This window comes from Heterodontus francisci, chromosome 5, assembly GCF_036365525.1.
Source record: "Heterodontus francisci isolate sHetFra1 chromosome 5, sHetFra1.hap1, whole genome shotgun sequence".
In the NCBI taxonomy this organism is placed as follows: Eukaryota; Metazoa; Chordata; class Chondrichthyes; order Heterodontiformes; family Heterodontidae; genus Heterodontus; species Heterodontus francisci.
Window position 1 is genome coordinate 18,824,970 of NC_090375.1, and position 26,677 is coordinate 18,851,646.

Below are 26,677 nucleotides of genomic sequence, written 5' to 3' on the forward strand. Positions count from 1 at the left end.
GTTTCTTTCATCCAAAAGAATCTTAAACCACATCTGGTGGGTCTCTTGAGCCAAGGAACAGAAATTTGGATAAATTAAAAGTTCCAAGATAATCTCTTTCTTAAAAACGCCAAACATCTGTAAGATTCCGTAGTACACAGGAAATATTATCTCCAGCAGATAACACAGAAGGCCATCTGCAGCCCAAACGTCCCACAGAGTGTTACTAAGCAGACAAATTGTGTCGCCTGTAGCAAATGGTACAGCTCAGAATTATTTTTCATCTGCTGTGAGGCAAAGGAATAATCATTTTTGTCTGATATAGAAGTGGAAACTTGAAACCTAGTATGAAATGGCATTAAGAGAAATTAAGCATTAGAGTAATGTCTAATTGGATTACGTTTTGCTATGATTCAGCCCGACATAACAAATCCTACAGAGTCTTTATCCTGCAGAATAAGAGCACTGTTTTCAGGAGCCTTGTCTAAAAATATCCGTTCCTGCAAGATGCTCCTGATAATTGCAGAAGTCAAAGAAAAAGAGGGCTTACATTTTATATAGCAACTTTCACATCCTCAGTATGTCACAGGTTGCTCTTTTAAATATTTAATGAGGTTGCATGTCTCAGATTTTAACTTCATTTCCAATGCAACACTGGCTGGGAAATCAGCAGCTAAAAGGAGACGAGGACTGTTGCATCCAGCAGGTAAATACTTTTCCATAACTGGTTGTGGGACAGGAGGAGCAAGAGGGCTTCACCTCCCCTGGCCCAAGTTAACATGCTTACCCAACCCCCCGACCTTCCCTTGCCCCCCCCCACCACCACCACCGCAGCAGTTGGCCATCGGAGCCCACCCCTCCACCATCTTCAGACACAGCCCCATGATCTGATCTACCACCTCCCCACCTCCTTTGGCCCAAGCTCACCTGTTTCCCCTCTTTATGAATGGCCATTCGGACCCCCTCGGACCTTTTCCCCATCTGATCCCCACCACCGAGCCAGCCTTTCCGTTCTCGTCCCCATCCCTCCAGCTGCTGCCTCTGATTTCCCACCCCGACCACTCTGATCTTCCCCTCTCCCCTCTGCCATTCTGATTTCTTCCCTCCCACCGCCCCCCTCCACATTGACATTTCCCCTGACAGGGACCTTGTTTGGGCCATCAGCACTTTCACTGTAGCCTCTGAAAATCTCAGTGTTCCCATGTTGTAAGGCTGACCTCTCACCAATTTTGTGAAACTCACCCGTAGCTACAGAAATCAGACCTGGGCTACTTGAACTCTGTCGCTTCATCCACAAACAGGGAAGTGGCCAGGAAATGGCGGTCAGTTTCTGTATAATCATACAGCCATGGCACTTGGGTAACTGTAGGAAGAGGACTCTGGAAGGGTCTTGCAAGGCGGGTGGGGGGTGGGGGGGGGGGATAGTGTGGGAGTGGACTCTGGCAGGGAGGCCTAAAATTTCCTCATGGCCGGGAAGAGCATTGCTGCTGCTCCTGGCCCCAGAAAGAAAAGTAAAATGTTGACTGATTTTCATCGTCCCAGCAGGTTTTGACTCTTCAGCCTGGCAGCAAAAATCACAGTGACTTCCCATTGAGCCAGAGTTTAAATTGCAGTCAAGGCCAGGTAATGTCATTAGACTTAGCTCTGCAAGTTTCCAGAAGGACGCCACCAGCTTTGGATGTTGTTTAGCTGCTCGATATGAGTTAAAACCCCACACCCGCACTGGAAAGATTTGCAACCCTGCTTTCAAATGTGCATGTTGCTTTGTGTTTCTAAGCTGCAGCATGCTGCAACATGCTGTTCCCCACCCCCAAAACAAGTGAGCTCCCAATAATGGATCTTGTCAAAGTGCCAGGATCCTGTCCAGAATTTTGAGGTTAGGCTGGCCTCAGAAACTCTGACAGGGTCAGCGCTGGGGAACTTGGGGCAGAAAGTGCTCTCGTCCCATCACGTTTCCATTAGCAATCACATGGAAGAGGAAAATTTCCAGGCTTTTCATGCTGATAAACTGCCAGTAATGACAAGGCAACTGACTGCAAAAAGATACAAAGGAAATTTTGAGATCATTACACAGAACAAGAGCTTTTTTCTGTAGTTGAGAATAGAGGAAGCGACTGATTGTTGTCAGCTTATGAGTCATGAGTGTTGGTTTCTTTGTGGGAGAAGCAAAACTGATGAGATGGAACAAGCAAGGTGTCTCCTCAGAACCGATGTCTCAGTTGTAAACTCAGCAAAAGAAATCTCTGGTCGGTAAAGTGGGAATTATTTGAACATGGTAGTTTCTATTGTGCCACAGAACTAACAAACAAGCAGTGATTTAGACTGTAGCTAATGCGTCAGACTTTTCAGCTATTCATTTTGTAAGTCAGTTTCAGTAAACCATTATATCATTTGACCTTAATATCACTGTGTGATTTGTTTAGATCAGCCTACAAATTCCTAAACATGGACTCACAACAAAGCATATATCACAAACATTTTAGAGTTTTAAAACACTGCACTTGGCAAAGACTTAGGGAAAAGATAGACTGCTTAAAATCCATTTGAAAGCAATCAGAAAGGGACTGTCAACTGTGATAGGAAGTGGGCAAACTCCAAATTGATCCCTTTGGCTGATGCAGAGAACTGTAGTCTATTTAATTGTTTAAGCAAATGAAAGATTAATAGGGCAGCATCAGGAAGCCTTTTACAAACTTATCTGGAAATAATATTAAATAAATGAAACCAGGATAAATACCTCAGTCCTGAATATCCACTATTCTGTTCTGGCACCGTAACTATATCAGAGTGACGACTGTACCCCGTTGGAGAGAAGGGAGTGTGGAGTTTACAGGGTCAGATTATATACATAAATTAGATGAATTGACAACACTGGCTTATCTTGGGTGTCCACTTTGCAAGTTTTCAAATCGTACCCCCTTTAGCACGAATCTGATTATCAGTGTGGTAGGCTTCTATATTCTGGAATGTTCCAGGCCAGAGTCAGGGTCCTACTTGTGCCACTTGGCTGAGTTGGATGCCGGCATCTTATTGGCATCTGGTACATTTGCCAGGATGCTAGGAGGTGGCAGCCGCAGAGGGAAATCTGAAACTTCTGACTGCCCCGGTGGAAAATCCTATGGCCGATCCTGGGGGGTGGACACTTGCCCTTACCTTGTCTTGTCCCATTCCCTACTCCGGCCAGTTGTGGGAAACCTGTAAGCTGCCTCAGGTACGCTTCTAGCCCCAAGGAAATTCAAGGCCTGAATATTAATAGTACCAATTTTGGAGTCCTGTTACTATGCTGCTTGCACAATCAGTTTGTAGTGACTTACTCACAAAATATTGATTATGATTATATAAATTTGAGAATATAGAAAAGTTAAGGAATCAGTGTGTGGCACCCAAAATACTCACTGGAGAAATATCCACGTTGCATTATATTATGTGATCTATTCTCCAATTTAAGGTTCGTCCTTTAACTTTTCTTTGCCTTCACAAAATGACAGTCTACTTCACGATTTGTAATTTGCACTTAGTGGGATCATCACACAAAGCAATAATTTGCGTTTATTTAACGGAATATTTAATGGAGAAAGCAGCTGAAGGCACGTCGCAAGAAAGGAGGAAATGAACACTGCTAAGCAGAGGATCAAGTTGGAGAATGGGACTGAGTCCATAGCTCTGTGGAGAGCTGGCATGGACTCGACGGGCCAAAAGGCCTCCTTCTGTGCAGTATGTGATTCTATAACAGAGGGTTGATAGGGGTGATCAAAAATCTGGATGGAAGGACAGATTCTGAAGGCTTTTGAAGGTGAGTAGCAAGACAAAAACAAGTGGGGAGGAATTTAAGAAAAGGTCAAGGTGTTTAGTTTTGCCATCCGTGTGAAGCTGAGAGAGGAACAGGAAAAGGTTGCAGAGATAGGGTGGACAAAGCCATGGAGGGATTTGTAGCTGCAGAGGAAACTTTTAAATTTGATGCTTCTGAGGACAGGGATCCAGTGTAAGTCAACGACTGTGGGGTGCAGTGATGGACAAGCAGAGTCTGGTGCATGGCAGGATGTTGGAACATTGGATAGAGCGTGAGGTTACATTTGGCCTGCGCAAATAGCTAGGAAGGAATATAGAGTCAGTAGTAGGGGACAGATCTTTTGCCATTAGGTAAAATGATGGCTTTGGTCTTTCAATTGGAGGAAATTCTGGTGCATGCACAACTTTGTCGGATTGGTGGCACAGAGGGGAAGCAGTGAAAAGGTAGACCTAGATATCATTAGCTTAAATATGGAACCTGCCCTATGCTTACAGATAATGCCAATGAGGGACAAGAAGTAAGTGAGGAAGAAGACAGAACCAAGAAGGATCCTTGGAGAACTCTAGGGGTGACCATGCTAGGGCAGAAGGAAAAGGATGAGTTTTTTTTTTGTTCTTTCACGTGATGTGGGCATCGCTGGCTAGGCCAGCATTTATTGCCCATCCCTAATTGTCCTTGAGAAGGTGGTGCCGAGCTGCCTTCTTGAACCGCTGCAGTCCATGTCGTGTAGGTACACCCACAATGCTGTTAGGAAGTGAGTTTCAGGATTTTAACCCAGCGACAGTGAAGGAACGGTGATATAGTTCCAAATCAGGATGGCATGTGGCTTGGAGGGGAACTTTCAGGTGGTGGTGTTCCCATGCATCTGCTGTCATTGCCCTTCTAGTTGGAAGAGGTCGTGGGTTTGGAAGGTTCTGTCGAAGGAGCCTTGGTGTGTTGCTACAGTGCATCTTGTAGATGGTACACACTGCTGCCAATGTGCGTCGGTGCTGGAGGGAGTGAATGTTGAAGGTGGTGGAAGGGGTGCCAATCAAGTGGGCTGCTTCTTCCTGGATGGTGTTGAGCTTCTTGAGTGTTGTTGGAGCTGCACTCATCGAGGAAAGTGGAGAGTATTCCATCACACTCCTGACTTGTGCCTTGTAGATCGTGAACAGGCTTTGGGCAGTCAGTAGGTGAGTTAATCACCTCAGAACTCCCAGCCTCTGACCTGCTCTTGTAGCAACCGTACTTATATAGATGATCCAGTTTAATTTCTGTTCGATGGTAACCTCCAGAATGTTGGTGGTGGGCGATTCAGCGATGGTAATGACATTGAATGTCAAGGGAGGATGGTGGATTCTCTCTTGTTTAAGATAGTCATTGCCTGGCACTTGTGTGGTGCGAATGTAAGTTGCCACTTATCAACCCAAGTCTGGATATTGTCCAGATCTTACTGCATTTCTACATGAACTGCTTCAGTATCTGAGGAGTCGTGACTGGTGCTGAACATTGTGCAATCATCAGCGAACCTCCCCACTTCTGACCTTATGATTGAAGGAAGGTCATTGATGAAGCTGAAGATGGTTGGGCCTAGGATACTACCCTGAGAAACTCTTGCAGTCATGTCCTGGGACTGACCTCCAACAACCCACAGCCATCTTCCTTTGCGTTTGGTATGACTCCAACCAGTGGAGAGTTTTCCCCCTGTTTCCCATTGACTCCAGTTTTGCTAGGGCTGCTTGATGCCACACTTGGTCAAATGTTGCCTTGGTGTCAAGGGCAGTCACTCTCATCTCGCCTCTTGAGTTCAGCTTTTTTGTCCATATTTGGACCAAGGCTGTAATGAAGTCAGGAGCTGAGTGGCCCTGACGGAACCCAAACTGAGCTTCAGTGAGTAGATCATTGCTGAGTAAATGCCGCTTGATTGCACTGTTGACGACACCTTCCATCATTTTGCTGATGATCGAGAGTAGACTGATGTGGTGCTAATTGGCTGGGTTGGATTTGTTGCTTTTTGTGTACAGGACATACCCAAGCAGTTTTCCACATTGTCGTGTAGATGCCAGTGTTGTAGCTGTACTGGAACAGCTTGGCTAGGGATTCTGGAGCACAAGTCTTCAGTATTATTGCTGGAATATTGTCAAGGCCCATAGTCTTTGCAGTATCCAGTGCCTTCAGCGATTTCTTGATATCACGTGAAGTCAATCAAATTGGCTGAAGTCTGGCATCTGTGATGTTGGGATCTTCAGGAGGAGGCCGAGATGCTTCAGCACTTCTGGCTGAAGATGGTTGCAAATGCATACATATGGAACTTGTCCAATGCTTACATATAATGCCACTGAAGGCTGCACAGGGACAATAAAGAGCAGAACCATGAGTGTTGGACAAGGGAGGAAAAGGCAGTGGAGAAAGAAAACAAGGTCAGCTGAGTCACATATTACAGAGTGGTCGAATTACTCGAGGAGAAATAATGCATTACAGAAGCAATCTGGTTAAATTAGCAGATTGTGTTGTTTGAAGAGCAGTTGTGAGAAGGGGACAGTGAAGTTGGACAGTGACAACATATTCTCAGCACATTATAAAGGAAAGGGTGTTAAGACAGCATGGTAGTTGGAGAACACTGATGGGCTAAGGTGGGACTTTTACCAATGTGCAAAAAATGACCTGGTCCTTCAAGTCTGTCTCACGCAGTTGTGATGTCTGAAGAGCGCGATTTTCTACAGCTTACCTACCACCAACCATGACATCTCCTGAAAGAGGGAAAAACAGATTAAAAACACAAGGGCAATAAGTGGGGGAAATCTAGAGAATTCCTCTTCAACTCCTTCTGGCAATCAAAACTAGTCCAGAAGGCCACAGTGACAATTCTTACATTACCTGGTATTTCAGCTACCTTTCATAAAACACAATATCCACATCAACCAGGCACTAGTCCTGCTCTCTTTTGAAGATATCTAGAGATTCAGCCCTCATCACACAAGCCAGCAGCCTGTGTGCTATCCTCTGGGTAAAGAAGAACTGCTTAAGACCAAACCTAGTCCTCCCCTTGTGTAACTTATACACATGACCCCTCGTCTTCCCCAATCTATCCAATTGAAATAATCTATAAATAGCAACCTGTTCGTGACCTGTAGCAATTTTATAAGCTTCTATCAAATCACCTGGAAGTCTACACATCTCTCAAGGATGAAGTTTTGCAATGAAAGGCAGAAAAATCCAGAGAAAGGGAGCCATCAGCAATGTCAGAAAGCATTGGGTTAAGGAAATGTAATGCATTTCAATCCAAATGACTCAGTTGGTAAATGTGTTGCCTCGTATGAAACTGAGCTGTACAAGCCAGGAAGGTCCAACATTTGATCCTGATCGTTGCAGAATTAGTTGGGCTGAGCCAAAGAGCTGCAGCTGGCCTCTGTGTGTCTGAGTTAAACAGGCTATGAATCAGTCAAGGGTCCTACGAATAATCTCTGTCTATTCCTCCTGTAGAATGTACTTGTGTGGCTGTTGTATGAGGACAATTATAGGCTCGCCAATAGCTTGCCAGTACTCATTATGTAAGGAAAGAAAGACCTTGTTAGCAGCTTTAGCGATTTCAGGACATTCCAAAACATTTCACAGGCAATTAAGTAGTTTTGAAGTGTAGTCACTGGTGTAATGTAGGGAAATGTGGCAGCCAATTTGCACACAGTGAGATCCCACAAACAGCAATGAGATTAAGTGACCCTTTCTTAATAATGATTGTTGAAGCATAAACACAAAAGAATTGCTTTGCTCCTCTTTGACTAATATTATAGAGTTTTTTACATGCATGAGAGGAAAGAAGGGCCATAATTTAACATCCCGTCTGAAAGACGGCATCCAACAGTCCAATACTCCTTCAGTACTGGACTGAAGCCTGGTTATGTGCTCAAGTCCTTGGAGTGGAGCTTGAACCCATGACCTTTGGAGATCAGGGGTGAAAGTGCTATTACTGAACCAAGGTTTGGCACCTTTTGATACTCGATAGTAAAGCAAGATTGCAAGGTTAGTATTCCCTGGACTGCTTCCTAGGCCACGTGCAACTTGGGTTGAGAGGAAGATTAGGAAAGTCAACATATGGCTACAGGGCTGAGGGGGGAGGCAATGTTTCACATTTCCCGGGCATCAGAGGGTGTTCTGGAACACAGGAAGGCTAAACTGAAGGGATGGAGTTCACCTGAATGGAACATATACCGACATCCTTATGGGGAGGGGGAGGGTAAATAGAGCAGTGGGAGAGAATTCAGACTAATTTGACTAAGGCGGTAGAGAAAGTCTAGATTTTAGATTGGGGTGGGAAAGAGGATTAATTGAACTGTTGGAATATAAGCAGAGGGTTTAGCTGAAATAAAAGGTGTTAACAGAAGAGAAGGGAAAAGAAAGCCTTTGCGGTAGCGATAAATAGGTGTAAGAGTGGGCTACTTAGCTCCTCGAGCCTGTTCCGCGATTCAGTAAGATCATGGCCGATCTGCAACCTAACTCCATATATCTTTGCCCCAAATCCTTTAATATCTTTTGTTAATAAATGTCAACCTCAATTTTAAAATTTACAATCAATCTAGCATCAATTGCCATTTGCAGTAGAGAGTGCCAAACTCCTACCATTCTTTGTGTGTTAGAAGTGTTTCCTAATTGTACTCCTGCAAGGTCTGGCTTTAATTTTTAGACTGTGCCTGCTAATCCTAGACTCCCCAAGCAGCAGAAATAGTTTATCTCTATCTACCCTATCTGTTCCCCTTAATATCTTGAAACCTTTGATCAAATCACCCCTTAACCTAAATTCCAGGGTGTAGAGCCCTAGTTTATGTAATCTTTCCTTGTAATTTAACCCTTGGAGTCCAGGTATCATTCTAGTAAACCTGTTGCACTCCCTCTAAGGTCAATATGTCCTTCCTACATAAAGACTAGCTACATGGGTGAACTAGTGGAGTGCAGCTAATACTCATGTAGCTGTACCTCCTGAGCTAAAGCAGTTAAGAATCAGTCATGGCCATCTGCCGATGAGGGGAGGAAATTTTAGGGTCAAAATAATCCATACTTGCCAAAATTTTGATTATATTCAGTGAGGATTGCAGTGCATAAATCATGAATTTGCCTTTGAACAAAGATGGGTGACACAAATCACAAATGACCTTTAACGGTATTACTCCAGAGACTTGAGTAAAAGAAAATCTAGACTGACACTGCAGGGCAGTACTGAGGGAGTACTGCACTATTGGAGGTGCCGTCTTTCAGATGAGATACTAAACCAAGACCCCGTCTGCCTTCTCAGGTGGGTGTAAAAGATCCCTCGGCACAATTTCAAAAAAGAGCAGGGGACTTACCCCTGGTGCCCTGGCCAATATTTATCCCTCAATCACCATCAGTAAATCTATTCATTATCACATTGCTGTTTGTGGGAAATTGCAATCCAACATTACAACAGTGACTACACTTCAAAAGTACTTCATTGGCTGTAAAGTACTTCAGAAGAAGAGGTAGGCCATTTAGGACTGAGATGAGGAGGAAGTTCTTCACTCAGAGGGTGGTAAATCTTGGAATTCTCTACCCCAGAGAGTTGTGGTGGCTCACTCATTGCGTATAGTCAAGACAGAGGTCGATAGGTTTCTAGATGTTAAAGATATCAAAGGACATGCGCAGAGGGTGGAAAAATGACACTGAGGTAGAAGATCAGCCAGTATCTAGTTGAATGGCAGAGCAGGCTCAAGGGGCTGAATGGCCTACTCCTCCTATTTCCTATGTTCTTATGGGATGTTGAGCTTGTAAAAGACCTTACAGAAATGCAAGGCTTTTTTGATTGTGGCAGTCCGAAATTGTTCCAGAAATCTGGGAAGATCAAGTTAAGTGAATGTGTTTGCAAGCAAGACTGCAAACGTCTCTGAAAGAAAACGCATTGAGAGTTAAAACTAAAGACTGGATTTTATTCCCAGCCCAAAGTTGGGTTCCGTGGATGTGGGGGCCAGAAAATCAGAGCGTCAATGGCTGCCACAGAACCCAATGCCAGGATTGCTGGGCCCGATCTTAGCGGCAGCGGGGAAGCTCCATGGCGGCCCCTCCGCCGCTCTGCGATGGGACCCAAATAAGCATATTTAAATAACATATTTGCATGAATTAAAATATAAACCACAGCTATTTTACCTTCAGTTCCCGATCCTCATCGCGATGAGCAGCACCCACGCGCCTTCACTTTCCCGTCCAATGAAAGCTGGCGCCACCGAGGTGGAGAAGGGGTGAACTCTGCACTCTGATGGGTATGGGGTGAATGGGTGAACTCTGCACTCTGATGGGTATGGGGTGAAGGGGTGAACTCTGCATTCTGATGGATATGGGGGGTGAAGGGATTAACTCTGCACTCTGATGGGTATGGGGGGTGAAGGGATGAACTCTGCATTTTGATGGTTATGGGGAGGAAAGGGATGAACTGTGCACTCTGATGGGTATGGCGGTGGGGAAGGGGTGAACTCTACACTGATGGGTGGGAGGGAGGGAAAGGGTGAACTCTGCCCTCTGTTGGGTGTGCTGGGGAAGGGGTCACCTTTTCATTCTGATGGGTAGGAGGAGTGGGAAGGGGTGAACTCTGCACTCTGATGGGTGGGGGGTGGTTGGTGAGAAGGGGTGAGCTTTTCACTCTGATGGGTATGGTGGGAGGGAAGGGGTGAACTCTGTGTTATGGTGTATTGTTTGTAGGGCTGGCAGCCTTTTAAAAATGGCACCAGCACCTGCTCCTTCAGTAGCTGACGCCATGAACAACGTCGCCAAGGCCGCCCCCACCACGTGATTGGGGGAGGCTGCCATGTTCCGCATCCGCCACCACTCCCGGCGCCGGGAATAGAAAATCCAGCCCTAAGAATTTATAAACCAATTCTAATGTAATAATTAAATAGCAACTCTTTGAGCACTTAGCTATATCTTGTGCTTTTGCTGTGAATTGTTTGTGCTTCTAAAATGTTAGCAATCTTTTTAATGTTTCTACATCTGCAGATGTACAAAAAGTGCCAAGCGTTTTTGAAGTGGTGTTTTACAATGAAACTGATGACCGTCCAGGAATGATGATGTGGAGGTACCCAGAACCTCGTGTCCTTACTCTTGTAAGAATTAATCCAGTGCCTTTCAACACTACTGAAGATCCAGACATCAGCACAGCAGACCTTGGGGATGTCCTTCAGGTCTGTTGGACATGTTTTAATTCATACCATTTGTTTCTCACTAACAAGTGAATTTCCTTAGCAGATTGCATCTACACAATCTTTAATTTATCACTCGCAAGCACATATTAGAATACAGTCTTACTAACTTACAAACGTTTTACAAACTCCAACGATACTTATGACACTTAAAAATTAACATACAATTTTTCTTATAGTCCATTAGTTTGCTTGGCATTTGCACAAAAGAATCTATATAACTATATATTGCTTAATTTATTTTACAGTTTTTCCTCAGGTTAAGAAGGTAAATGAGAGGCTATAGTTCAGTTTGATTTAGAATTTGTGCTTGTCAGTCCCACAGAAAGTCTTTTTGTGTTGTTGATGGGGCTGATGGTCTAAAGCCTGCTGTAAAGCTGAATACTGTTGCAAGTTAGTTTTTTTAAAACAAAATTTTTTTCACGTTTCCTCAGAAATTTAGTGCAAATTTCCCAGGGCTCTAAAATTACCATTTCCCAATACCAAAGGGAAAATAAATGTTAAGTTCAGTGCAGTGTTTATACACGCCTGGCTTTCCGGACAGGAAGACAATTTTGATGCAGTGCACTATTCCACAATACTTGTGGGGCAACACAGGTGAAAAAGTTGCAGCTGTGTCTTCTTTACAAAAGTCAAATCCTACAACTCTGGGCAAGGTTTTTCCTGTGAAACACTATTTTCCTGTTTCCCTCGAGTGGATTGCATTTACATTTTTTAAATCCTGAGTTCCTGCATCTCAGCCATGTGGTTTCTTATCCATTCCGAAAAATTGATATTTGCATCTCGTAAAATAACTCAACCAGTCAATTGTATAAGGATAGTGCAGAGCTTTCCACAGCACTTTTCCAAATTGTTGCACACCTATTCTCACAAACAAAATAATTGCTTGCTCCCCTACTGTGACCTCTATGAAACATTTCAGCCTAAGTGTGCTAAAAGTTGAAAGGAAAAAGAAATATTTGCATGGCTTATTGGGGAAAGTGCAAGGAGAATTTAGAAGGCTCTTTAAAAGAGCCGGCACAAGCACGAGGGGATGAATGGCTGCCTTCTGTACTCTATGATTCTATGACACTGGGCTACATTTTACAATGCCGCCGCAACGTAAACAATGGCAGTCCGCGTGTCGTGGAGCCGCTGAGATATTCAGCACAGCGGCTCATTTAAATGGCCGGGGCTGACCACCCACCCCAATGACATGGATGGTGCAGGTAGTCCGTCCCCGGCAATGGCGCCAGCAGCCTTTGTGCAGGCACTAATGCCATTTTTAAAGGGCTTCGAGCCCGTCCATTTAATTTCAATATTTAAAAAAATAGATTTCAAACAATTTTAAGAACATTTAAATTGCCCCTCTTCCACGCACCCAATACCCATGCAATGCATTACTTGCCCTCCCCACCAAAACACTCCTCCTGGCCATCTGACCTTCCCCCGCACCAAGTACATAAACTTTAAACTCTAAGCCTTCCAACCATCCCCTAACCAATGAGATTAGTTTGACCCCACCCCCCCCCCCCCCACCCCAGCACTGAGAAACTTACCTGCTCCCCCCTCCCCACCAATGTTATGCCTCGGTTCCCCGGATGGGGATCTGAAGGCGCAGGAGTGCCGACCACCGACACCAATATCGCAGCGGGACGGAAGGTGGAGGCGAGGAGCTAGTTAGTTCCTTTATTTAAATTTATTTACATACTTACATTTTGCCCCCGTCGCTGAGCGGTGGGGGGACCACCACGAGGCCTCACCCCCGCCAGCAATATCGGGCTGGGCCTTCCTGACGTCGAAGCCCGTGACTGGCCTCTGCCGGAGGCATTTTCTGGCCCCCTCCCACGACCCCCAACATCGGGGATTGGGAGGGGGGGGGAGGAGCTGTAAAATTCAGCCCACTGCTTCCCCATCAATTTCGACATGAAGTTATGTTTCTGACTTTGACCCTAAATTGTCTGAATAGTAAGAAAGTATGAGAAATATTTTTAAATGGTCCTAAAACAAAGGCTGAAGAAATCTGAAGAAGAATCTAACAGTGAATGCAACTGCTGGGGGCTTGCTAGCAACATCATTCTGTAGCCATGAAATGAGAATGTACAAACAAAGGCATATACTGTTAAAATGGGTTTAAAACATAGCTGGGCAAATTGTTCAGTTGGGGGCTGCAATGAGGAAACTTCAAATCTTAGTTATTTCACCTTGTTTTGAGGGAGAGTTGGAGAAGAAATGGGTCAAGACATCTCTATGGGTAATTGTTTTACGTTGATAGCAACAGCAACTTGCATTTATATAAGCCCCTTTAATGTAGTAAAATGTCCCTAGGCACTTCACAAGAGTGTTATCGAACAAAATTTGACACCAATCACATAAGGAGATATTAGGACAGGTAGTCAAAAGTTTAATCAAAGAGGTAGACTTTGAGGAGCATCTTAAAGGAGGAAGAGAGGTAGAGGCAGAGTGGTTTAGGGAGGCAATTCCAGAGTTTAGGGCCCAGGCAGCTGAAGGCATGACTGCCAATAGAGGAGTGATTAAAATCAGGTTTGGAGAACCACAGTGATCTTGAATAGTTGTAGGGCTGGAGGAAGTTACAAAGATAGGGAGAGGTGAGGCCATGCGTGTTAATTGTCTGGTAGTTGAGTGCTTAGGTGATGGGCATTAACTGGGGATTCACTTGGGCTCATATATACATATATATATATAGGAACAGACTGAAACTGTGGTCATTGGGTTAGGAGGTTCATGCTTGTAATGTGTATCTCTGTAAATAAAAGTTTGTAAGTGTGTAACAATTAGGCTCCAGTTCTATCCTTTACCAATTGGCTATCTGGAGTAGAATAATGCAGGGATTTGAAAACAAGGATGAGAATTTTAAAATCAAGGCTTTGCTGAATCCAGAGCCAGTATAGGTCAGTGACGACAGTGGTGACATATGATGGAATATGGTTTGAGTTAGGATATGAGTTTTGAATAAGCTCAAGTTTATGGAGGTTGGAAGATGGGAGGAGAGAGAGCATTGGAACAGACAAATTTCATGGTAACAGAGGCATGGATGAAGATTTCACAGCAGATGAGCTGAGGCAGGGATGGAGTCAGGTGATGTTATGGAGGTGTAAGTAAGTCTTAGTGAAACCGTGGATGTGTATTTGGAAGCTCATCTTGGACGTACTTACAGTTGAGTCACCTGAGCCATCATTTCAAAGGGATTTAGCTGTTTTCAGGATTGGTTTTAAGTGTCGGCTATGGTTTAATTGGTAGCACTTTCATCTTTGAGCCACAAGGTTGTAGGTTCAAGCCCCACTCCAGAGACTTGAGCACAAAACCTCAGCTGACTCTCCAGTGCAGTACTGAGGGAGATCTGTACTGTTGGAGGTGCTGTCTTTCAGGTGTTAAACTGAAGCTAACATAAAAGATTCTCAGCCCTTTTTCAGTTAGTTCTCCCCAGCGGCCTGGTGAATATTTATCCTTTAATCAGCACCATAAAAATAGATTATCTGGTCATGGCTGTTTGTGGGAGTTTGCTGTGTGCAAATTGGCTGCCACGTTTCCTACATTACAACAGTGACTACACTTCAAAGAAACTACTTCACTGGCTTTGTGACATCCTGAGGTCATGAAAGAAGCTATATTTTTACTTTGGTGCAGCATAATATGACCGTATCTTTTGAGATGGTACCTGAATATAGTATTTTTGAAAAATGAGCAGCATTGTCGAAATACAAGCTTTCTCTAATGAAACGGGAGAGAGCTTTATTTTGTTGCACGTAGCCTGTGCAACGTTTAAATCAATCTCTTAGCTCATAGCAGCTGTCAGGTCTGGAGAAATAATGGTCTCCGTGGTCTTACTAGTTTTTCGTGTTTACAGATCAAACACTGCTGTGTTGAATCAGATGCTAATATTGGAGTCATAAATCTTATGTAATGTTAGAACTAGTTTTATTGTTGTAAAGTTAAGCCCACATAACAGAAATATATGTTCAAAATACAGTTCTGTATAAATCTTAAACACTTGGGGAGTCATTTTAACTTTTAGAGATGACAAAAAATTGGTTGATGTCGGATTGACCGCCCATTGTAAGCCCAGTGGACAGGAACATCAGGCAGGATGCAAAACTGAGGGGGTGCCAAATGGATGGGGTGTGGCGGGCGAGTTGTGTAGCAGGCGGGCGTAAAATGGAGGTGATATATAGTGGGCACTGTATGTAACTGGTGGGTGTATAATTGGTGGGGCTATAGTAGGCTCTGTGTGTAACCGGCAGGTGTATAACAGACAATCCTATAGTAGGGGGGTGTAACAGGCAGGGCGTGTAGCAGGTGGGGTGTATAACGGGTGAGTGTATAACAGAGAAGGTGTGTAAAGGGTGGGGTGTATAGCAGAGGAGGTGTCTAATGGACGGGGCTGTACCGGGGTTATACCAGGCAGGTGTATAGCAGGCGGCGTGTATAACGGAGGGGGCGAGTACCAGGCAGGGTATATAAGGAGCGGTGTGTATGACGGGCAGGGTATATATTGAGCGGGGTATATAACAGACGGGGTGTGTTGGGTGTGGGGTGTGTAATGTGCCGGGTGTGTAGTGGGCAGCTAATCAAATATCTGATGTTTTATTTCATCAAAAGTTAAAATGACCCTCCTCTATTTTTGCTTGCCTTCGCATCGTTTTGTCATTTTTTATCTTTCTAATTTAACCTAATTTACATAGGGCACGGTGGGCAAATAAAATGGCTGCCTGTATGCATGGGCTGCACGTCACCATGCTGCTGCAACCTTCCTCACGGCAGCCCACAATAATATGCCGGTCGGGCCCCCCTCTCCCCTCACCGCCCCCCCGCCCCCCACCCCAATCACGTGGAGGGGGAAGGTACTCCGACGCCAGCAATGACTCTAGCTGACTGTGCGCAGGCACTGGTGCCATTTTTAAAGCTCTGCCAGTTAATTTAAATTTTTTAAGTCCCCCCCCCCCCCCCACCACTGTACTGATTTAAAACGTCTGCCCCCCCTTTCCCACCCTCCCTACTAACAAAATTAATTCTTTGCCCTCTTTCCCCACCCCCCCCCCCCAAAGCACTCACCTTCCACACTCGACCTTCCCGCCCCTCCCGCAAACTGAACAAAGTGCACAGGTCACCCCTTCCCACCATCTCCTACACTAGATGATGTAAATTTGACCCCATTCCCCACCCCTCCCCCCCCACACTAAAAATCTTAAGTTCCCACCTTCCACACCATTGTGGCACCTGCTTTCCCCAGATGGGAAAGTGATGGCACGTGAGTGCCGGCTGCTGCTCAGATGATCGCAGCCCAACAGTAAGATTGGAGTCCATTTTAATTAAATGTATGCATTCTGCTAATTTGAATATTTTAATCTGGGTCCTGTCGGCCAGCGGCAGCGAGGCCGCCACGGAGCCTCGATGCCGCCGGGAACATGGGGCCCGGCCCTCCGGGCGTTGGGTTCCGCGGTGGACCACTGCCGGAATAATCTTCTGGTCCCTCCCTTCCTGCCACAGAGCCTGCGCGGGAGCTTTCTAAAAATCCTGGCAATAGAATTTACAGCACAGGAACAGGCCATTCCGCACAATTGTTAAACGCCATGTTTATACTCCACACGAACGTCCTCCCACCTTGCTTCATCTCACCTTATCAACATACTGTTGTAATCCTTTGTCCCTTATGTACTTGTCTAGCTTCCCCTCAAACACATCTGTGATTTAAGTGATGCTTTCTATAAACTAACCTTTAATATAAATTTTTCTTGCCTATTCTTCATTTTGGCTTCTGTTTTAGGAATGGAAACCATTTCTGAGGGGAAAAAAGAACTAGCTGTTCAGGTTTCTTTTCAGTCAATGACACTCAAAGTCCGCATTTTTCAATCCTTGTTGATTGGCATGTTCACATCATCGGCTAGGTTATCCTGCCTTCGTCAAGCAAATGTATTACTGCTCAACTTTTCCGCTATCCCCAAGGGTCCATCATATTCAGACACCAGACCAGACTGCAGCCTGGTAAAGGTTCATTTTATAAAGACTAATTCTTTCGTTGTTAATTATTATTCATTTCAAGCAGGTACCATGCAGCCTGGAGTATTGGGATGAGCTTCAGCAAGTATTTGTGGATTATCGTGAATTTAGCCTGTCTGAAAGCAAAGCATGTGAGCTGCAGCTTCCTAATGTTACCTTGGCTAATGACCAGAAGGAACTCATAGCTTCCGATCTTTGGAGAATTGTTCTTAATAGTAATCAAGAGGTTACAGAAGAACAGAGGTGAGACTCGACTCTTATCACAGTTACATATGGCACTGGGTGGGGGGAGATGCGCAGTTGTTAGAGTGGCGTGGGAGAACACTGTTGTTGCACTTTTGGAGCAAGATGGAATAATATATTTTTTTTTAATTTTCCAAGATTGACATGAATTAATAACTTTTCTGCCCTCGTGTTGAACTTATTTTAGAAACTGCTGCAACAGGCTTTCAACCAAAACCAAGGTTTTGAGTCCTGGGACTTGAGTTGAAATCCAATGCCAGGTTATTAATAGGATGAAAACCTGATGTGTTAGATTGTTGAGATCCAAAATTCAGATGCCCATATTCTAACTCACACCAAGTTCTGTTTATCCATCACCCATGTTCCTACTGACTTGCATGAGCTCCTGGTCCGACAACACCTCAAATTTAAAATTCTCATTCCTGTGTTCAAATCCTTCCATGGCCTTGTCACCACCACCGCATCTCAGTAACGTCCTCCAGCCCTACAATTGTCCAAGAACTCAGCACATCACCAATTTCATTCATTCCTCCATTGCTGGCGGTGTCTTTAGCTGCTTATTGAGGCCATAAGCTTTGTCCTGATATTTCATTATATGGCTCAGTATCTAATATTGTCTGATAATGCTCTTGTGAATCCTTTGGATGTTTTACTTTGTTAAAGGTGCTATATAAATGCAAGTTGTTGTAAGGGCCTTCCATGAATTGAGCTTAGGCTGCCTTAATCATTTTCGAATTTACCCACATACAAAACACAAACCATCCATAATCTGGTACTGAATTGATAACTTCATTGAGAAACCCTAAGAATAAACCAAATGGAAAATCAGTTTTAAAAAAAAGCTTCTCAGCTAGAAATTAAACCAGGCAACATTTCCCTGTAGGCTGAGTGGTATAAATCATAAATAAGGTCATAAAGATGCTTTGTTTTATGATTTTGCTGTACTTTTCACAGAGGAACTCCTCCCTCAAAGCCTCAACAGCTTTGCATCTGATTAGTGCTGTACTTGACGCAAAAATGCTTCTTGCTGTCACTGAGTGCAAAAATTACTGAAAGGTTTTATTCCCCAGTGCTACCATCTCTTACCTTGATGACTATACAAAACACTGCCTTTACTACTCATAGAACCATACAGTGCAGAATGAGACTGTTGGCCCATCATGTATGTGCTGGTTCTTTGGTAGACCTATCCAATTACTCCCACACCCATGCTTTTTCCCCATAGCCCTGCCAATTTACTAATGATACTCATGAGGTATCCAGTAGATGAGGTTAAAATTCCAAACCTAACTCTTTAAAACTGTTATAAAGGTGTAAAATGAGACAATTAGTATGTGATTACAAAGTTCTTCAAACTAAGTTTATATCAGATTAACAAAAACAATGAATTGGCTAATAATTGAAATTATGTAAGTATTACAGATACTTTGCTTTTCCTATAGGAAGTCATGTATAAGAGTTGAGAGAATGTTTTATGATACTAGGTCTACATAAAGCTTAACATGGAGCAAGACAAGCCACAGAAGCTGAGATCATGTTGCAGGTTGTGTAAATTCAGCTGGTGCAGCAGTCTTGGCTGGAGGGCATTTTACAAATGTTGTTACATCAACAAAAGTATGATCTTTGGGACACAGCTCTGTTGTGCTATGCTCCAAAGACTTTAGCATAAACAATTTTGCAAAAAAAAGATGAAAAACATCTGAAAAGAAATTAAAATCAGACTCTGTAGTGCACTTCTTAAACCAGTACACATGAAGATGATGACCCAATGATGCAGAATGGGTATCGATGGTACAAATGTGCAAAAGGCAAAAAGGATGCTAAGGCCTTAGAAAAGGTGCAAAGGTGATTCACTGGAATGGTACCAGGGATGTGGGCCCTTCAGTGATGTGGTGAGAATGTAGAAGCTGGCATTGTTCTCCTTCGAGCAAAGGAGGTTCAAGGTAGAGGTGTTTAAAATAATTAATATTTTTGATAAAATAAGTAAGAAGAAACTGATTCAAGTGACAAAAGGAGGACACAGATTTAAGGTGATTATCAAAAGAACCAGTGGCGTGATGGAGGGATTTTTTTTTTAATGAAGCAGTTGTTGTGATCTGGAATGCACTGCATGAAAGGGTGGTGGAGCAGATTGAATAATAACTTTCAGAAGGGATTTGAATAAATACTTAAAGGGGAAAATTTTGCAGGGCTGTGGGGAAAGAACAGGGGGATTGGAGCTAATTGGATAGCTCTTCCAAAGAGCCAGCACAGGCACAATGGGCCGAATGATCATCTTCTGTGCTGTGAGTGTATGAAAACAAAACTCTGGTCACCATCTCACTAGACTGTGCTCCTACTCTAGTTCAAAAAGTATTGCAAAGCAGCCCCATTATGTGTGTGACTGGGGCAAACTCAGCTAGTAAATGTGCTCGGGGCCGGGAAGTTAGTAGTCTAAACATGGCATAGTCAAAATTCCGATGGATAATGTAGACTAAAAGGAAAGAAATAATCTTGAAAATTGCATTCAGCATAATTGCAGCAGTTACTCAACACAAGCTCAAACCATTCAAAATCATCTGGAGAAGGAGAAAATCTGTAAACCTTACTTTCCCTCGAGGCCATCTTTCTTCACTTCATCCACAGCCCGTAAAGTATCATAATTGAACCAGCTGATTGTGTAAAAAGATAAAAATATCATTTCATTTTTGTTATGAAGAAGCAATATAGATAAAATCATAAAGCATTCATTGCTCGTGATTGTTTAAGTTGAATGTTTGCTCATTCGGAGAAAATTAGAAAACTTTTAAAGTTATAACAAAAAGCGTAACATCATGTCACATGACTATTGCACTATTGCTCATAGATTGTCCCAGAATTCGCTGGAGTGGGGCATCTCGTGGCTTGTCCCGTTAGTTAGACTTATTCCCTCAAACATTTTTTGCGCCTTGACTTGCTGGAAATGTGAGCTGATAACAGTGCGGTGAGGGCAATTTGGCATATGGGAACTTGGCAAACCAGGGGACCAACAGTCTATCTCAAGAACCAATGAGATTTGAGGATTAAGAAAGAAACAAAGCAATGACATAGAGGGAAAGAGGGTGAATTAGAATCAAATCAGGTCTAGAAAGAGAAATAAAGCGAGGGAAAGAAAGTTTAAATTAAGGGAGAGGAGAGACCAGGGAAAAGTAAGACATCTTTTATCAAGATATGAAAGTGTCTAAGAACAATTTACTACCTGTAGGAATAAGACTACACAGATGTTCCCGTTCTGAGCTGGAGAGGTAATTGTTAATTAATATGCAAATACAGCAATTTCTTGAAACTCACAGGGAGTTTGAGTGCGAAGTGCTGTTCTCACGAGGCTAACAGCGGAGCGCCATAAGTCATCCAGCAACTTGTGGCGATTCAGAGTTCATAGTGTGTCTCTTCCTTGCAGCAAGTTACTGGACCATTTATATATTAATAACAGCAAGTGCCATTAAACCCCTCATCGTTACCTTGGCGGTAAATTCTGACCAATTGAAAAGTATTATTTCTTTTGGAGTGAAGCTGGCGTAATTTCTGCTTTATACATAACAGTCCATTTTCAAAATTAGAAAAATACTTTATCTGTTTTAAGTTAAGAAAGATGACTTGGCAAAGTTAACTTCTGCTTAAGAGTTCAGGAATGTGTTTTGAACGTAAAAGAATCTAGTGAATTAGACATATTGTATTTCCCTGTATGTTCAACTGTTGCTAAGTGACCCCTTTGTTAGATTGCAATACTTCGATGAATTGATACAGTGGAAACATTTTACTGTCTGTAAGGAGCAAGCAAACTTCTGGGCTCATGTTGTCCTTGTGGTACTAATAGTTAAACTGAGCCAGGGATTGTCACTCTGCCCTACTTTGCCCTTGATTTATTGTCTTTTTGGATGAAGTTCTCCAAGAATTGACGCTGGTATGTATTACTACTCTCATGTTTCTCATCCTTTCTCTGCCTTTCCAACCCGTGACTGGACCCAAATATTGAATATTTAAATGTTCAGTATATGTAACAGGGTGCTTCCAGGTCGGTATTGGAATTTTATTAATTTGACTTTCTCTCCAAGTAGCTTTTTTCTATTCTTTCACGGGATGTGGGTGTCACTAGCAAGGCCAGCATTTGTTACCCATCCCTAATTGCCCTTGACAACTGAGTGGCTTATTAGGCCATTTCAGAGGGCAGTTAAGAGTTGACCACATTGCTGTGGATCTGGAGTCACATGTTGGCCAGACCAGGTAAGGACAGCAGATTTCCTTCCCTAAACGACATTAGTGAACCAGATGGGTTTTTACGACAATCAATGATAGTTTCATGGAGTAAAACAGAAAGTGCCGGAAATACACTGCAGGTCTGGCAGCATCTGTGGAGAGAGAAGCAGAGTTAACGGGCTGAACTTTATTAGCGGGCCACAAATTGCGGCAGCGTGCTTTGAACTTGGCGGCCTTCAGGCGCGGATGCGGCACCGCTGAGCCCCTGTGATATTTTGCGTAGTGACTCATTGAAATGGAGGGGGTGGAGCAGCCACCCCCTGATGATGTAGAGGGGCGGCCGCTCCATCCCGGCAGCGGTGTCCAGTGCCACCACACAGGCAACGGTGCCATTTTTAAAGGGCTTCAAGCCCTTCGAAGAAATTATAATTTTTAAAGTGATATTTTTGCAAACAATGCACCACAATTTGAATAAATGCTGGAGGCCCTTTTCCCACCATCTCCCCCTCCCCCAATGTTTGTTTTTTGGGCAATATCAACAGAATGAAATTTATTCCCAACCCAAACTCCCCACGGCCCCCAACCTCATAACATTTGCCCTTCAACCCCTTCCTATTATCCCCATAGCCTATAAAAAGTGTTTTCCCTGCTCCCCACCTCCCCACCCTGATAATTTCAGTCCACCCCCCCCTCCCCTTCGGAACTCCGAAAATAGGTGTGGGACAGCCGCCGAGGCAAGGTAAGTTGATTTGCATTTTTAAAAATTAATTTTAATATTTAAATGAAGGCTCTGGGGCCGCACCGAGGCCTCGCCGCTGCCAGTAAAATGCAGCAGGGCCTTCTCGGCGTCGGGGGTCGTGGCGGGCCACTCCCGCAAGTACTTCATGCCCCCCCCCGCCACAACCCCTGACATCGAGGCACTGGTAAAATTCAGCCCAACGTTACAGGTCTGTGACCTTTCATGGCACCATTACTGAGACAAGCTTTTAATTCCAGAATTTTATTCATTAATTGAGTTTATTAATTGAATTTAAATTCCACCAGCTGCCATGGTGGGATTTGAACCCATGTCCTGAGCCTCTGGATTACTATTCTAATAACATTACCACTACACTATTGTCTCTCCGTTTAAGTAACCCTAGCTTGAACACCACTTTCATCTGCTTCATCCTTGTTTTTGTGGCCAACTACTATATAAAGTCCATAAAATAAATACAATTACATTGTCATCCACAAATGCTTTTTAAAATTTTAATCTTAAATCCAATGCTTTGAGTAGGAAATATATTCATTTGAATTTCCGCTTAATCCTAAATGCCATAAAGATCATGAGATAGATAGAAATGAGAAATGCTATTCAGCCCATCACTATGCTCCTATCTAGAACAAACCACCAGACTCCCACATTGTAGCACCCAGAAAATTCTTTACCAATTCCAGAAGTTTATTCTGCATATTGGACACCTTGTCTAGAAATCTCTTGACAGCCATCTTCAGTTTGCCTTCCACTCATTTGTGTCTATGCTCTTCCTTCTACTCTCCTGGTTTAATTAATGTAGTGTTCCAGGCTTACCGTTACTAAACAGGTTACTGTGTCACACACAAAACCATGAATAAAGACATCACCACCAGCCCCCCCCCCCCCCCACCCCCGTTGCCTATTTTCTTGGCTGAATCGCCAACTTTTTCCAGTCTGTCCTTATATCTCACAAATGAGTTTTGAGGTTCCTCTCTACATTTTCCTCAGAAAATTACTGTCTCTGTGGCCAGAACTGGTTGCAATAATCAAGATGAAAAGAAAAATGTTGGAAATACTTAACAAGTTAGGCAGCATCTGTGAGGGGGAAACAGAGTTAACATTTCATTAACATTACGTTAACATTGTTTCGACAAAGTGTTTACAGCATTTTCTGTTTTGACTTCAGATTTTCAGCTTCTGCAGTATTTTACTTTTGTATAAAGATACTGTGCAACAACAACTTGCGTGTATATAGCACCTTTAACATAATACACCTTCTCAAGGAACCTCACAGGAGTGTTGTCAAACATAATTTGACACCGAGTCACATCTGGAGCTATTGGGTAACCAAATGTTTGGTCAAAGAGCTGGGTTTAAGCAGTGTCTTAAAGGAGGACAGAGAACTAGTGAAACAGAGAGGTTTAGGGAGGGAATTCCAGCTTTAGGGCCGCAGCAGCAGAAGTCAGGGCCACCAGTGGTGGAATGATTAAAATCGAGATGTGCAAGAGGTCAAAATTGAAGGAGCACAGCAATCTCAGAGGGTTGTAGGGCTGGAACAGGTTACAGTGATGTGGGGGTGCAAGGCCACAGAGGGATTTGAAAACAAGGATAGTAGTTTTTAGATTGAGTTTTGCTGGACCAGGAACCAATGTAGGTCAATGAGCACACTTTAGCCGTGACTTTCACGGACTTGTACTTAACTGTTTTGGCGATATAATTCAGCATTCTAGTTCCTTGCTGGTAGTTGCTCTTCAGTGATTGAACATCCAAATGTTGTATCTATAAAATGCCAGATCCCTTAATTTCACCCTTAAATATATCAAAACCACTCACTCATAACCTGTGTTACTCACGTTTCATCCTGTGCACAATATTCTTAGCGAATTTCATCTGCCACTCTTCTGCCCACTTAAGGGAAAATATCTATGAATTTTCTTGTGCATTTCAATCTTGTTTTTCTCTGTTATACTGTCATGGAATCTATTATTAAGGAAGTCTTAACAATGCACTTAGAAAAGCACAGTATGATTATAGCAAGTCAACGAGGTTTTACTAAAGAGAATTCCTGTTTGACAAACCATAGTAAGCCATGGTTAAAGTGTCTTTTGAGGATGGAACTAGTAGGCTAGATAAAGGGGAACCAGTAGATGTATACCTGGATTTCCAAAAGGCATTTGATAAGGTGCACATGAAAGGAGAATAGGAAAGATAAGGGCTCATGGAGTTGGGTATAATATATTAACATGGATCGAGGATTGGTTAACAGACAGGAAGCAAAAAGTGGGCATAAACTGGGCATTTTCAAGTTGGCAGGCAGTGAGTAATAGAGTGCCACAAAGGGCAATGCTGGGGCCTCAGCTATTTGCAATCTATATTAATGACTTAGATGAAGAGACAGAGAGTAATGTATCTAAGTTTGCTGATGATACAAAGGTAGGTGGAAAGGTAAGCTGTGGGCAGGACATAGAGAGGCTGCAAAGAGATATAGACAGGTTGGACTAGATTTTGTGCTGGAGGCGGCGCTCCCGGCACCAGGCCGAAAAGGCGGGGTTCTCTGCCTTTGTTGTTCAAAGAGACTTGCATGTGCTTGTACAAGGAATGCAGAAAGTTAACATGCAGGTACAGCAAACAATCAGGAAGGCAAATGGCATGTTGGCCTTTTTTGCAAAGGGATTGGAGTACAAGGATAAAGACGTCTTGCTACAATTGTGCAGGGTTTTGGTGAGATCACATCTGGACTACTGTGTGCAGTTTTGGTCTCCACATTTAAGAAAGGATACATTTGCATTGGAGGTGGTAAAGTGAAGATTTGCTAAATTAGTCCCTGGGATGAGAGAGTTGTTCCTTGATGACAGGCTGAGTAAATTGAGCCTATACTCTCTGGAGTTTAGAAGAATGACAGATGATCTCATTGAAACATACAAGATTCTGAAGGTATCTGGATAGGGTAGATACTCCGAGATTGTTTCCGCTGGTCAAGAAATCTAAAACACGGGCACAGTCTCAGGATAAGGGCCGATCATTTCATTGAATTATAGAAAGTTTACGGGACAGAAAGAGACCACTTGGCCCAGTATGTCTGCAATGGCTGAAAAACAAGCCACCCAGCCTAATCCCACCTTCCAGCAGATCTGAGATAAGGAGAAATTACTACACACAAAGGGTTGTGAATCTTTGGAATTCTCTATCCCAGAGGGTTGTGGATGCCCTATCTTCAAATACATTTGAGGCTGGGATAGACAGATTTTTGGTGTCTCAGGGAATCAAGGGGCATGGCAAGTGGGTGCGAAAGTGGAGTTGAAACCTAACATCAACCATGATCATATTGAATGACAGAGCAGGCTCGATGGGACATATGGTCTACTCCTGCTCCTATTTCTTGTGTAATACTATTCAACAGAAGCAGCCCACGATCAAACTTTCTACATGAAACTATCCCCTTGATGACATTATGAATATAAAACTGTGAACAGCTCTATCTATTCATAATATCTTGTAAGGGAAATTCTGCACAAAACATCTGTTCCCAACATTTCTTCTGTCTGCAATCTCAGTGCATTATTTGACCCCAAGCTGAGCTTCTGACCCTATATGCTCTACATCGCAAAGACTGCCTCCTTCCACCTCCTGTAATAATGCCTGTCTACAATCATGCCTCAGTGCTTTTCTTGCTGAAATCCTCATTCATGGTTTTCTCACCTCCAAACTTTATTACTCTAATACCTACCTAAGTGACCTTTCATCCTTTGCCCTTTAATTCTAATGTTTTTGTACTCTCAGTTGCTTGTTGCTATCATCTTTACAAGATAACTCTGTTGCTTACTTGAGTCCACTTCAAAAATATAGAATAGTTTTCCACTTTCTTTGCCGATCCTACAGCCTTAAGAAATTTTCAACAGTTGTTTGCCTGGTACTGTGAAAATCCTTTGGCTTAACTTTGGTTGTGGAGAGACATCTTTTGTAAAATTATATCTCTGTAAAGCTTATCGTTATCATTTTTTAATATTTTATTTCACGAATGTGTTGGTAGAAATGTGACATTCATTGTTTTCTCATCAGCAGTGATGGTGAGTCTGGCTCGCAAAGTGTCTGTGACCAACTTGTATCTCCAATGGCCTTGGCAGCCTGTACCAGGGTAGATTCGTGTTTTGCACCATGGTTTGTACCTTCTCTTGGAACCTCATTGCATTTTGCCCAAATTGAGCTTCACCTTTGTCATCACCTGGAACAGCTGGGCACAGGTACATTACTGAAAAAAATATGCTTATTTAGTACTTAGAATTGTTGAATTCTAAGCTAAAGCTTTGTTATTTTATTTAGAAGAAATCTGTCACAATGTATTGAAAGTATTTTTTTTAATTGGAAGAGCGAAGTACATTTTCTTCAAAATATATTTTTGCTTTCATTGAAAGAATTAGATCATCAAAAATTAAATTACTGTCCATAAAATATCATGACCTGCAATATGAGATAGATTTTTCTAACACATTGTTTATTGAAGCTATGCCAGTTAATTGCTACTGTAAATAGGAGCTC

The 26,677-nt window shown here is 43.1% G+C and overlaps 1 protein-coding gene across 9 annotated transcripts in view; it reads left to right on the plus strand.

Annotated features, from left to right (window-relative positions):
* The window catches only part of LOC137369760 (intermembrane lipid transfer protein VPS13B-like), a 1,379,747-nt gene that overhangs the window by 1,202,946 nt on the left and 150,124 nt on the right, over nucleotides 1-26,677 (plus strand). For 5 of the 9 annotated variants that reach the window (XM_068031169.1, XM_068031166.1, XM_068031172.1 and 2 more), the window contains 3 exons: nucleotides 10,745-10,929; nucleotides 16,988-17,187; nucleotides 26,201-26,382. In XM_068031169.1, the coding sequence (XP_067887270.1) occupies nucleotides 10,745-10,929; nucleotides 16,988-17,187; nucleotides 26,201-26,382 (567 nt within the window). The remainder of the gene's footprint in view (nucleotides 1-10,744; nucleotides 10,930-16,987; nucleotides 17,188-26,200; nucleotides 26,383-26,677) is intronic. The other 4 variants (XM_068031167.1, XM_068031173.1, XM_068031171.1 and 1 more) reach the window with 2 other exon arrangements.